Source organism: Coloeus monedula (assembly GCF_965178545.1).
Source record: "Coloeus monedula genome assembly, chromosome: 25".
In the NCBI taxonomy this organism is placed as follows: domain Eukaryota; kingdom Metazoa; phylum Chordata; class Aves; order Passeriformes; family Corvidae; genus Coloeus; species Coloeus monedula.
Window position 1 is genome coordinate 1752389 of NC_138805.1, and position 13237 is coordinate 1765625.

Here is a 13237-nt window from a genome sequence, read left to right on the forward strand (position 1 = left end):
ATCCAGTTTTTTCTGCTGGAAAAAGCAGCATCTGGGGAAGCTCACAGAGCCCCGGGGGCGATACAAACCGGGCTGCTCGGTCCCTTCGGGGCTTTGCCGCCTCCCGCTGCCCAGCGCGGCCGTTCTCTCGTTCCAGCCGGATTTGAAGGGGATTTTTGTTTTAGGGGGAGCGAGGACAGCCCGGTTCACCCGTCGCTGTCGGGGCTGTGCCCGGGCAGGGCCGGGGCGGGACCGGGGCCGGCGGGGCGGGAGCGGCGGCCCCGGGGGCGGTGAAAAGGAGCCGGGGGGTGCCCGAGTGCCGCCGCCGCCGCCGCCCGCCATGAGGGCAGCGCTCGCCCCCGGGGTTCGCCTGCTCCGCGCCCTCCCCCGGGACAGCCGGTGAGCGGGATCGGGGAGCGGGATGGGGGGGACGGCAGCGGGATAGGGACCGGCCCTGGACACAGGGACCGGGATCGGGACCGGCTCTAAACAGAGGGATCGGGACTGGTCCTGGACGTAGGGACCGGCACGGGAATCGGGACCGGCTCGGGACAAAGGGACCGGCGCCGGGATCGGGACTGTCATCGGGATCGAGACTGGCACCGGGATAGGGACTGACATCGGGCAGAGAGGGTATCGGCACCGGGATAGGGACAGTCTCTGGAACGGGGCTCACTCTTTCGTGGACCAGCACTGGAATAGAGACTGGCCCTGGACACAGGAGCCGACACCAGGACGGGGACCAGAACCGGTGCAGCGATCAGCCCTGGGTTAGGGAGGAGGGGGTGTCATTCCACTGGAGACTGGCAACCACTGGAAGTGGAATTGGAATAGAGACCGGCCCTGGGCATAGGGACTGGCGCTGGGATGGAGACTGACCCTGGACCAACGGACTGGCACCGGCGTGGGGGCCAGCACTGGGACCAACGCCAGACTGGAGACCACTTGTCTGGGGACTGACACTGGGACGGGAACCAGACTTGGATTGGCAGGTCACTTCTTGTGGGGACCGGCACCAGGATGGGGACAAGACCTGGGGTGGGGACCTGCACAGGATTGGGGGCCACTCACCCAGGGCCCAGCATTGCCCTCAGGCACCGGACCCACTGTGAAATGGGGTCAGCCCGCAACAATTGCAGCTCAGGGCTTTGAACTCGGCCCAGGAGTGGGGGGGAACCCCGAGATGGGCAGCAGCACCCTCCAGCCTCCAGATGTCTCAGGCCCTCAGGCTCAAAATTCAGTGTCATGTGGCCAACACAGAGACCTTGCCGGCCGCCTTCTCTTTTGACGAGGTGATGGGCCTGCTGCTCATTTAATTTCAATTAATATTTGGATTTTTTGGAAGCCCATTGCCAAGCACTCCCCCTGGTTTTCCATCAGCTGGAATTTTCTCTGCCAGAACACATAGAGTAAAAAGAAAAAAAACCAACACCCGAGTGTCTGGCCCAGGCAGGCACTGCACAACAAGTTTATCTTCCCCTTCCCTACCGTGGCCTCTCTGCTCCTGTTGGATCAGCCCTGCAGTCACTAGCAGTGATTTTGGGTGGTTTATTCATTTTTTGGGGTGGGAAGCAGCAGTTTCTCAGCCACAGTGCAGCCTTGGAGCCGGCACCCCAGCACAGGGGGTTGCCCTGGATTTGCAGGGTGCCCGTCATTGCTGCAGCTCCAGGGAGAAGTGAAACTGCAAAGAGAAGCAGGATGGGCCAAAACCACCAAAAAAAAGGTTGTTGTTTTTTTCTAAACTTGGAGCAACCCCGTGACATGTCTGTGTGCTGCAGCTGCCTCTGATCACTTGCATCCTCTGTGCTGCCATAAAACCCTTCCTGAAGGCAGGAGAGCTCCTTCAGAGATGCCCATCTTACTCCAGAAAGCGCTAGATCCTACTTGGGATTCTCCAGGCTTTATCTATCAGCTTTGATGGGAGCAGCATCCGCATTTCCTGAGCCCAGACTCCCCCATTTCCCTGCGTTTAATCCAAGCAAAGAGGAGGAAATGGCTATTTGGTGGAGGAAGGGGAGCTGGTATTGCCTCGGGCATCCCACCTCCTGTGTTTTTTTTTTCCAGCGTATCTTTGATTAACCGGGGGAGTGATGATGAATCAGTGCAGTTTCCACTCATGACACCAGGAAGGCACTTGCTCACCCCGATGTAACTGCTTGAGGAGCTGGAAACTCTGCTTGATGCTCCTCACAAAACTCAGCTGATCTTTTTAAGCCTCGTCCTGGGCTTTGGGGGGGCTGTTCACTTCCTGACCAGCTCAGCTGAGCTGGTTCGGGTCACCAGTCCAGTAGAGGAGTCCTGTTGGGTGCTGAGGCCACCCATCCCTGTTCCACAAACCCTGACTGCTTCCTTCCTCCCACAGCTATCGGGGGCTGACTCTGGTACTGACCTTCCTCTCCTACACCAGCTACCACCTCTCTCGAAAACCCATCAGCATCGTCAAGGTGAGCTCCAGCCTCACCACAGCTGTGGGGACAGGGAACCTGGAGAGGGCACATGAGGGAGGGGGGTGCTGACAGCACCTCGATTTCACCCTGTCTCTCTCTCTGCAGAGCCAGCTGCACCCCAACTGCTCAGCCTTGGGCCTGAACCCCCACAATGACTCCAACAGCAGCACATGGTGCTGCTGGGCCCCCTTTGGTAAGGCTGAGCCCCCCCAAGCACCCCAAAACTCACGCTCACGGCAGCTGAGCTGGGCTCCCCCATTCCCTAAAACCAGGCCATGGCTGGGGTTTGGCAGGGGGCCAGCTGCTCGTTAGGCACCCGGAGGTGATTAAGTGGTGAGTGTCTGTCCTGTGCCCCTGGGCCGAAGGGCAGCATCGGGTGGTGAAATCCAGGACAGGACCAGGTGCCAATGCTGATGGCACCTGGCCATGCTCCCAGAACCCCCCATGGAGATGAGGCTTTTGGGAGTGGGGGACAAGACCAAGCCAGCAGCCATGGGGAGGGGACACAAGGTGGGGGCCAGGCTGAGGTGGCCCTAATAAACCATCTCAATAATAGTAAGCCCCCATCTTGTTTTCCAGATGGGGACAACTACAAGGAGCTTTTTGGGGCGCTGGATAATGCCTTCCTGGTGGCCTACGCCATCGGGATGTTTATCAGGTACCCAGGGCCTCCCTCCACACACCAGTTTGCACCAGTCTGCCGGAAACTGGTTTCCACTGGGATGGGGTCATGCTAATGGGAAAGCAGCCAGGGATCCGCTCAGGATTCGGGTTCTGGCTCAGTGTGATAATGCCCATTGGTGGCATCACCCGTGACAGCTTCTGTTGTGCTCTTCCCTCTCTCTGCAGCGGCATTTTTGGGGAGCGCCTCCCTCTGCGCTATTACCTGTCGGGGGGAATGGTGCTGAGTGGGCTCTTCACTGCACTTTTTGGCCTCGGCTACTTCTGGGACATCCATGTCCTCTGGTACTTCATCGTTGTGCAGGTGTGTTGTGCTGGAGGATATCCAGGCTTTATCACTATCATATCCCAGTTTTTCAGTGGCCTTCAGGGATTAGGGTGGCCCTGTTTCTGAGCAGGGGATCACTGAGCATTTCCATTCCCCGCAAAACCTGGCTGTGCGTGGTGTGGGCGTCGAAACCACTGGGTGTGCCCATCTCCGAGCAGTGCGGGCAGCTGGTTTGGCAACACCAGCCACTCCCAGTTTAGCCATAGGAATGATGCAAATGGCTCCAGGACTGCCCCAGCAGGGAAAAAAACAAACAAACCCAGTGTTTTCTTAACAGCTTTGGAATAGGGGTGGCTATTTTCAAGCCCAGTTGCCCATAACAGTGCAGGGCTCTGTGGCTGTAGTTGGTGCTTGCTGGGTGATGCTCCCCATCTCTTGCCAGGTCTGCAATGGGCTGGTGCAGACGACTGGCTGGCCTGCGGTCGTGGCATGCGTTGGAAACTGGTTTGGGAAAGGAAAGTGAGTTCTTCTCCATGTGTCCCATGCCAGTCCTGGTCCCTGTTGACCCTGGCAGCCCCCCCAGTGACACTGACCCGGCTGTGTCCCCACCAGGAGAGGTTTGATCATGGGCATCTGGAACTCGCACACCTCTGTCGGCAACATCTTGGGGTCGCTCATCGCCGGCGCCTGGGTTTCCTCTGCCTGGGGCCTGTCCTTTGTTGTGCCCGGCATCATCATCACCACTGTGGGCATCATCTGCTTCTTCTTCCTCGTGGAGTGTGAGTGCTGTGATCTGAGGCACAGCAGACAACCGCTGTAATAGATACACTTTTCCACCTTGCCCATCTCGAAGCATTTTTGGCAACCCCAAATACTTATTTTCAACTTATGGCTAGCAGGGATGTGGATCTGACCACCATGGGGATGCTCAGCATCCTCTGGGGTTGTCCAGGCAGGCTCATCCCCTGTACCAGTCACTCCTGAGCCTGTCTTTCTAGGAAATATCTGGGAAGTCCTTTGGGTTTTTACTGGGGAAGAAAGCACCCAGAGATGCAGCGTACACCTGGAGGTTCCCAGCCCCTGCGAGATTCTGGAGGGAGAGCAGGTGGAGTGGGGCTGGTCCAGGCTCTCACAGGGTATTCCTTCTCCCTGCAGATCCTGAAGATGTTGACTGCAGTCCACCTCTGCATCACGTGAGTCGCACGGATTCCCAACGGGCTTGTCCTGGGCTGGGTGTCGCTCAGGGTGCAACTGGGTCATCAGGCTGTAATGGCAGGAATTGGAGCAATGTTCGGTTGTCACAGGGGATGGCTGTTGCTCTTCCACTGTGAGCATCCTCTGGGTCATGCCCCAGATCCAATGTTTCAGCCTCCTCCAGCTGTGACAGCCACTTCTCCTGCTTTTGGCTTTCTTTTAGATGGCCCCTGACGAGGATCCTGGAGGAGTGACCATCAGTGAGAATGATCCTGAAGCAGTCACCTCCAACGAGGGCCCACTCAGCCTCTCAGGCCAGAGCAGTGTGGATCACTCCCCCAGCCCCAAGGAGCCAGCTGAGGAGCCTGAAGCCATCAGCTTCCTTGGGGCACTTCGGATACCTGTGAGTGCTGCAAAGCCAGAGCAGCTCAGATGATCAAAAGGTGTCCACAGGGCAGAAAATGGGCAAAACCCACCATCTGGAGGAGGCTGGGAGAAGGAGGCTCCTCTGATGTCTCCTCCTCTCCTCCCAGGGTGTGGTGGAGTTCTCCCTGTGCCTGCTCTTTGCCAAACTGGTGAGCTACACCTTCCTCTACTGGCTGCCCCTCTACATTGTCAACGTCGGTGAGTTTTAGGGACAGCGAGGTGGGAGCGAGCCTTGCGAAAGAAGCATCTCCTCACTCTTCTCTTCCCTTCTCCCTCATAGCTCATTTCGGTGCCAAGGAAGCCGGGGACCTGTCGACCCTCTTTGATGTTGGGGGTATTTTAGGTTCGTCAACATACCCAGGTGGAGGGGGTGGATCAGGGATGATTTAGGGACAATCCTGGCCTTGACCAGCCTTGGCTGGTCCACCCCTACAGGCAACACCATCTCTTTCCCCAGAGAGGTTTATTCAGTGTTCACAGCACTCAGCAGGCAGCAAACACGCCTCAATTTTATTTTGGCATCCATTTGTTTTGATGACCATCACAGCCTCTTTCCTCAGGTCTCGCTTGCTCAGGCACTTCTTTCCCTACACTTTGCAAGCATGGAAGAGACCAGAGCTGCATGGAAGTGCTGAGAAACCATCTGTAGGGAGGAAGTGGAAGGGATAAATCAAAGCTCTTCACTCTGATATTATTGTGTTTAACCTTGGGGATGTACTGGTCAGAAGATGGGGGATGAAGGAGCATCACGCTGGATTTGGGGCCAAAGCAGGGCAAAGCTCTGCCTTTGGGGTGGTGTGACTGACACCTGTGACTCTTTCTTGTAGGGGGGATCTTTGCTGGCCTCATCTCTGACTACACTGGCGGCAGGGCCACCACGTGCTGCGTGATGCTGGTGGTCGCCGCTCCCATGGTGAGCTGTCACGCGGGCCCCAAACCTGTCACGAGGGGTTGCCGTCCTCCGGCTCCTTTGAGTCACAGCTGCCTTCCTCTTCCCGGGATAAGCTGGTCACACGCTCGGCTGAGATGAGAGCTGGGATTGATTCACGCGCCCAGATGTTCCTGGGAGGGATGTCCAGCTCTCGGGGCTGGGAGGGGATTACAGAGACCATGACAACTAAAAAACCCTGTAGGTTTTTTTTTCCCATCCTGCCATAACTCTGCTCAAAGTCTTGGGGGTCCCACTGAGCCGGTCCAGCTTTTGTCTCTTTGATTTTCATCCCAAAAGCCCCCATGCCAATGGCCTCATGCTCTGCTGGAGCTTGGCCTGGACGTCCTTCCCAAGCACCTGCACAGAGCTCATTTGGCTTTGCTTCCACAACGGGGCTAATTAGCTGTAATCCAATCCTGGCTGGCTCGGGGATGGGAGCCTTGCTGGAGCACGCTGGGAAGCAGAGGGGCTGGGTCACATCCACAGCCCTGATAGCACCATGGGGGCAAATTAGTGTCTGGCTGCAGCCACGGGAGGCAGCAGAGCCTCGGTGGCCATAAATCGTGGCAGCACCTCTGTTTGCCAGCTGCCAGGTATTTCATCGGTGGGATGCAGACGTCAGGGGTGCACTCAGCCCCCCAGCCCAGCTGGTGCTTGGCACCAGCAGTAATTCAGGTCCCCACATTCTCCATTCCATCCCCAGGGTACTGCTGCAAGGAAAAGTCTTGGTAGAACAGCTGGAATAGCCACAACTGCTTCTCCTTGTGTCTCTTTTCCAGCTGTTCCTGTATAACCACGTCGGTCAGAACGGCATTGGCACATCAATAGGTAAGGAGCTCCGTGGTGCAGCCTGCTCCTGTCACTGAAGTGGTGATGGAAGATACTGTGAATTCACCTGCCTGTATTCCTCCTCCTGAGCCAGGCTCCTAGGCTGAATTTGGGGGAGGGTGGTGTTGGATGAGTGTTCACTGCCTGCTGGGTGGGATCTCCATGGGAAAATGAAGATGCACAGGAGATGGATGCGTGACACAGCTGGGGATGATGGATCCAATGTCCTGCTGCTCCCTGCACCTAAAGATTTAATCTCTTCCCGGGTACCTCTGCAGCGATGCTGATCATCTGTGGTGCTCTGGTTAATGGGCCCTACGCGCTCATCACAACAGCGGTGTCGGCAGATTTGGTAAGAGGTGCACCTCAGACCCCGCCACGCTGCCCTTGCACACCCAGAGGCTGTTCCCTCTTTCCCAGAGGGATGTTTTGCTGGGATTTTTGCATTTTACCTTTGTTTTCCAATGCCTCTGAAGCCCAGTGGAGAAGGGCAGAGCTCTCACACCTGGTGCTGCGCTCTGCGCCCTCCCTTAAACACGGGGGTTTTTCCTGTTGCTTTTTCACCTTGGCCACACGACTGTGTTTCAGTTTTGCTGCATCTCCCTCTGAGCACAAGCAGAGTGGAAATATTTGGTGACAAATCCCCTGGGAATTTCTGCCCGCTGTTGGTGATCCAGGTTTTGCCATGGTTTGGCTGCAGGCAGCATTTGAGTTTGGTCTTCCCATCTGTGGCTGGGTCTGACACATGGAAAGTGCTGCCTGGGACATCGGCCTCACTCTGGGACTTGCCAGCTGTGCATCCCAAAGCTGCTTTTGCTCCTTATGTTTTATTCCTCCATCCCTACAGGGAACCCATGAATCTCTCAAAGGAAATGCCAAAGCCCTTTCGACTGTCACGGCCATCATCGACGGCACAGGATCCGTTGGTGTGTATGGCCAGGGGATGCTGGTTCCTGGGTGTCTCGGTGCCCTCTCAAGGAGGGGAACAGGGGCTAATGTGGCTCATGTGCCCTCACAGGTGCTGCACTGGGGCCGCTGCTCGCTGGGCTCATCTCTCCCACGGGCTGGAATAATGTCTTTTACATGTTGATAGCTGCTGATGTCCTGGCTTGTCTGGTAGGTCTCTCCTCAGTAGGACTCCTTTCTCTACCGTGGGGTTTCACACACTCCCTTTTAGCTGCCTGCTCACTTGTGGAGGGTACAGATGGTTCTCAGAAGACATCCAGGCACAGGGCAAACTGCAAAGGCCTGTATCGACTCCAAACCTCTGCCTTCACTTGGCTTTTCCCAACAACGTCCTCCTCGCACAGATTTAGTTCATAGGCTCTTTGCTAGGAAGAGCTGTAGAGTTGATCTCCTGGTGATGGAAATACTCATGCCAAGGCTGGAGGCTGCAGTGCCACCAGCCTTGCAGCGATCCTCCACCCTTCCTCTTGCAGCTCCTTGCTCGTGTGGTGGTCAAAGAGGCCCGTGGCTGGTGTGGCTACATGGCGAGGAAGAGAGGGTACGTAGTTACCAACCTGGGGCAGCCTCTGGTCCCACAATGCCAAAACACGGCGTCATTGCCACTCCAGAAAGATGTTTGTTATCCCTTGCTGTTGCTGCTGCATCTTCACGTGGGCATCGCCCCGGGCTTCGCGAAGCCGTCTGCCTGATGTCTCGCTTCTGTGGCCACAGAGACATTTCCACCCTGAGCCAAGGCAGCACCTGGGGGATTTTAGCCATCTGCACCTCAAAAAACACTTGGGGTGCTAAACACACCGTCCTTGTGTCCTTGTAGCTCTAGTGTGCAGCTAACAGAGTCAGTGATGGATGGGAAGTAGCTCGGTGTAAGTATCTCCACTTGAGCCCTGAGGATTAAATGCAAACACAAGCCTGATTCGTTCTGATTCTGAGTTTCACTTTGCAGGCTCAGCCTAGAAATAGCCACTCCCCCAATCATTTAGGGCCCAGATCAAGATTTGGGAATCAAAGGATCAAATTGCAATGGCTGGGGAAGAGTCCGGGAGGGTGGTGGGGTGGGAAGAAGTGGGGAGAGGGGGATGTGGCTGGGCAGTGCATCCTTGTCTCCGGCTGACTTAGGAGATGTTGGCCCAGATGCCCAATCGATTGGGATTGATTAATGCACTTGAAATGACTGAATTTAAAGGCTTTGCCCACCTGTGCTACTGAGCTTGATTACATACAGCCAGGGCTCACTAATCAAATCTGCAGCCGAATCACTGCAGCGAGTGTATAAATAATCTCCAAATCAGCACTGGCCTGGCTCTGATTGCCACCCACCCTCCATGTGACACCTAGAGGAAGGGGCCACAGCCACTCCTGGCAGTGGGACTGCCACACCCCGACCCCCTGCGAACATTTCGTCCCTTATGTCTTGTGTTTGCAGGTGAAAGACCAATAGTCTGGGCCTCGTGCTGCGGTAAGTGCGGCCCAAATCTCCTTCTCCGGCTGCCGGTGGAGGGCTGTCGGGCTCCGCTCTCTTGTGCCGGGGCTGGTTAGGATGAGGACTGTCCTGGAGGGGTTGATAGCATCTGTGTTTGCACCAAATTCCAGCTGGTTTCTGCTGGGGGAAGCAGCTGGCTCGGTTTGTGGAACTACTGCAATGTCTTTAGGGCTTTGGGGAGCGTCTCTGGAGCAGCTTGCAGAGAAGAGGCACAAATGCCGTAGGATTTTTAGGCATATTTCAGCTTTGGCCAGAGACAAAACAGTGTCTGGATCTCCTCCTTGTGCCTGCTTCTCCTCCTTGTGGTTCAGATGGGGCAGAGCTGTTTTCCCTTCCCATCTCTGGCAGCATCGCCGTGTCCACCATTGATCCCAACGCTGCTCTCCGTGCTCAGCCGCTCGCTTCTCTCCTCTCCCCGCAGGTTTAAGGAGTTTTGACGTGCCCCCTGCGAGCCGCCCCAAGCCCAGAGGGAGGAGAGAGGCTGGGGCACACCGGGAGCGCGTCTGGGCAAAGCTGCAGCCCAGCCTCGGGCACGGCCCCGGGGGCTCACTGCCACCATAGGTTTGCTTCCAACGGAGGCAGGGGCGAGGAGCAGTCAAAGGGCCCTGGCCAAATGGTTTTCGGGGTCAATTCTTCACCATCGGCCATTTTATTAATAAAAACGTGCAAAACCTGTGTGGCCACTCTGTGCCATGTCCTGACTGGGCTCAGCACCCCTCACAGTGATCACACACCCCTCTTCTTGCTTTTCTCCATATGCAGTCTCTTGTTTGTGAGCCTGCCCCATCCAGATGCTTGGTATTCCAGGGTCTGGATCAGGAGGATGATGCCAAATCACTTCAGGCACTGCCTCACCAACAAAGTGCTGCTTATTCTACACAGAGATCATCCCTGGGCTGAGCTCAAATTAAGCTGGGTTTACTCCTTGACTCGTCCCACTGCAAAAAACACCAAACCCAACGTTTTTCCTGATTATTAACATTCCAAAATCACACCATTTAGCTCCAGAAGAGGAACATACATCAACCCCCACACCACGGTGACCTGTCCACACACTGTGGCTGCTCTCGGTCCGGTGCGGGCAGCCAATGATCTTCGTTAGACACTTCCTAATTAGGAGGGGCCCCAGGAGGTGCCGCTGGCTGCCAGCCCTGCAGGCTCCCCGGGCAGGGATGGGCTCAGAGGCCCCCCCAGTGTCACTTGACTGAAGCCAGGGCCAGCTGTGCAGCCAGCTGTGTGCTCCGGGGGGGGTCTGACCTGCAGAGCTTCGACCCCGATATTTTTAGGCCCCAGCATTCTCCCAGTCACTCCCAGTTCTCCCCAGTTGCTTTCAGCATGAGTCCAGTTGCTCACAGCCACTCCCAGTCAATCCCAATATGATTCCAGTCACTCCCAATGTGATCCCAGTCTCTCACAGCATGGACCCAGCTGCTCCCACTGTGACCCCAGTATGATCCCAGTTGCCGCCAGCATGGTTCCAGTTATTCCCAGTTCCTCCCAGTATGGTCCCAGTTGCCCCTCAAATAGTCCCAGTCCCTCCTGACATGGTCCCAGTTACACCCAGTTGCCCCTAGCATGGTCCCAGTTGCCCCCAGCTGTTCCCAGTATGGTTCCAGTCAGCCCCAGTATGGTTACAGACGCTCCCAGTATATCCCAGTTGCCCTCAGCATGCTTGTAGTCATTCCCAGGGACCCCCAGTTGCCCCAGTAACGTTCTAGATACCTCAGAATGATCCCAGTCTTTCCCAGTTACCTCCAGGACGATCCCAGTTTCTGTCAGTTGCCCAAAGTGTGGTCCCAGTTGCTCCCAGTATGATCCCAGTTGCGGTCTCAGTCCCCTCAGCATGGTTCCAGTACCTTCCAGTTGATCCCAGTTGCTCCCAATGTGTCCACATTTTCCTCCCAACATGGGCCCAGCAGCTCTCAGGGATGTGATTCCAGTCCCTCGCCATCCGGGGATCGTGCCTGGGCAGGCTCCGGCTCTGTGCCCAGGGCGGAGCAGTGCCTGGTGCCAGGTGTATGCCTGGGATAAACTGGAGCTCCAATTGACTTCACCTCCTTGGATCTTGACCTGGGGAGAAAACATCTGGGCCTGATGTGATTTTATTAAGTGCTGATTTCATCAGCAAAGGGGAAAAAGGGGGGGTGGGGGGGAAGGAGGAAGCTCGCTAGCTGGTTGGATCAACTCCCTGTAAACCCCTGAAGGTGATGGAGTGGCACAGGGGAACAGGCAGCTTGGAGAGTGGCAGCTGCAAGTTTGAGGTGGCCAAAGAGTGATGGCCTTGAATCCTCTCTGCTCTGACCAGTGGTGCTCAATGGGCCTTGGAAACTCCCTGGTTGCTTGGGAAAAAAAGCAGGAAAAATGATGGAGCAGGCAGAGAAAAACACCATCCCCAACTGCCCTTTTTCCCAGGAAAATATCAATCCTGCTGGGCTAAACCCTGATGGAGCCAGAGGGAGAGGTGTCATGCCAAGGTCTGTCCTCAGCAGAGCCGCAGGGCTGAGCCTGCAGTGTCCCCAGGCCACTGGCTCGTGGCACATGTGGCCTCTGAGGGCACAAGGACCTCGCTCCCAGCAGAGATCCGTGTGCTGGGCTGGGAATGGCTCTTCCAGTGCACGTGTGATGGAGTTTTCACATTGCTTAGTGACCATTCTCTTGTGGGGGGCCTTGAAATACGTGTTCAAGAAAAAAACCCCAGAAGTCCTGACACACATGGGGGCTTTTGGCAACAGCAAGTTGGTTTGGGGCTTTTTTCCCCCGCTTTCTTCCTTATTTTTTTTTTTTTTTTTTTTGCCTTTCCCCCCTCCTGCTTCTTCTTTCAGCTGCTTACAATTTTTCCGGGACAAATTTAGGCCTGGGCCATGTCCCACTTATGTTTGGAAAGTCTGAACAGCCTCGGCTCTGCTGCCAGGAGCGAGGAGAAAGGGCACACAGCCCATGGCAGTTTTAAGCTTAAAATAAAAAGAGCCAAATGCCAAAGAAAACTCCAGATCTCACTGAGCTTTGGAATTGAGGGGTGAGCGGGAAGGCAGAGAGTGGATCCCCTGTGTTTGCCTTAGCCAAAAAACTGTTTAAATGGAGCTGAGATCCTCTGGGAGGAGTCTGGAAGGCAACTTGCCTTGTTCCTCCTCTGCTGGATAAGGGGCCGCTGCTTTTCCTCCACCACGAGCCCCTTGGGCACTGCATGGCAGCGAGGGGCTGTGCGAGCCCTGAGAGCAGGGACACGTGTCCACCTCCGTCCTGTGATGGGACAAATCCACCTGAAATGGGCTCTTTAGGTTTGATTTGGGCTCTTTAGGCTTGGGTTTTTCTCCAGGTGACCTCACAGTCCCCCAGCACAGCAACACCATTCGCCAGGAGGCAGATTGGGAAGAGGTTGCACACACAGATTTTGGAGGAATGCCACTGGTCTGCTGGGAAGGTGAAGAGGTGGCTGGGGCACGGTCTGTAATTACCTATGCAAGGAGCAGCTGGCAAAGGCTGAAGGGCTTTTTAATTAGCAGCCAAAGGCAAATCAGGATCCAACAGCAGGGAAGCTGAAGTCAGCAAAGTCAAGGTGGAAATCTGAGGGCAGTTTTTCCAGTGAGGGTAATTAAGTGCCAGCAGAGAGCAGCGTGAGACATGAGGAATTGCCGTCATCCAAGGACTTTAAATCAAGGAGAGGAGTTTCCCCTGCAGAAACTCGTGCTCCCTCCACGTCTGCTTTGGCACTGCTCCCTGCCTGGCCTCAGGCAGGAGGGAGCAGCTGCCCTCGGGCTGGTGAGCCTGGATCTGGCTGGGCACCGGCATCCTGGTGAAGGAGCATCCCTGCTCATTTCTGACCAGCCAGGCAGAGAATTTAGGGGGGAAAACGGGCTGGTTTTTCGCCTGACCTGAAAGCAGCCGGTCTGCCCTCATCCTGGCACACATGGGATCTTTTAGTGCTGAGATTCAGCCCGATTTTTTGCCTGCATGGGGCTTGCACCTCGGGACACGGCAGATCTGGCTCTCTCATCCTGCAAGAGGAAGGCTGGATAAGTTTGGGCTGGAGCGGGGCT

At 55.9% G+C, this 13237-nt stretch overlaps 1 protein-coding gene across 3 annotated transcripts; it reads left to right on the top strand.

The window, feature by feature from the left end:
* The first annotated feature begins 252 nt into the window (after positions 1 to 252).
* On the top strand, positions 253 to 9857 carry SLC37A2 (solute carrier family 37 member 2). Of its 3 annotated transcripts, none has more exons than XM_082296828.1 (18): positions 253 to 378; positions 2342 to 2423; positions 2532 to 2619; positions 3006 to 3084; positions 3276 to 3411; positions 3818 to 3894; positions 3988 to 4154; positions 4531 to 4568; positions 4793 to 4972; positions 5103 to 5193; positions 5276 to 5338; positions 5823 to 5908; positions 6706 to 6754; positions 7033 to 7106; positions 7602 to 7680; positions 7773 to 7870; positions 8194 to 8258; positions 9622 to 9857. In XM_082296828.1, exons 1-18 carry the CDS (start codon positions 320 to 322, stop codon positions 9635 to 9637), a joined length of 1527 nt encoding a protein of 508 aa, XP_082152954.1. In that variant the 5' UTR covers positions 253 to 319; the 3' UTR covers positions 9638 to 9857. The 3 variants fall into 3 exon arrangements, with proteins under 3 accessions (XP_082152954.1, XP_082152953.1, XP_082152952.1); XM_082296827.1 differs by lacking the exon at positions 9622 to 9857 and adding an exon at positions 8535 to 8620; XM_082296826.1 differs by lacking the exon at positions 9622 to 9857 and having other exon boundaries at positions 8194 to 8633.
* Positions 9858 to 13237: the final 3380 nt, after the last annotated feature.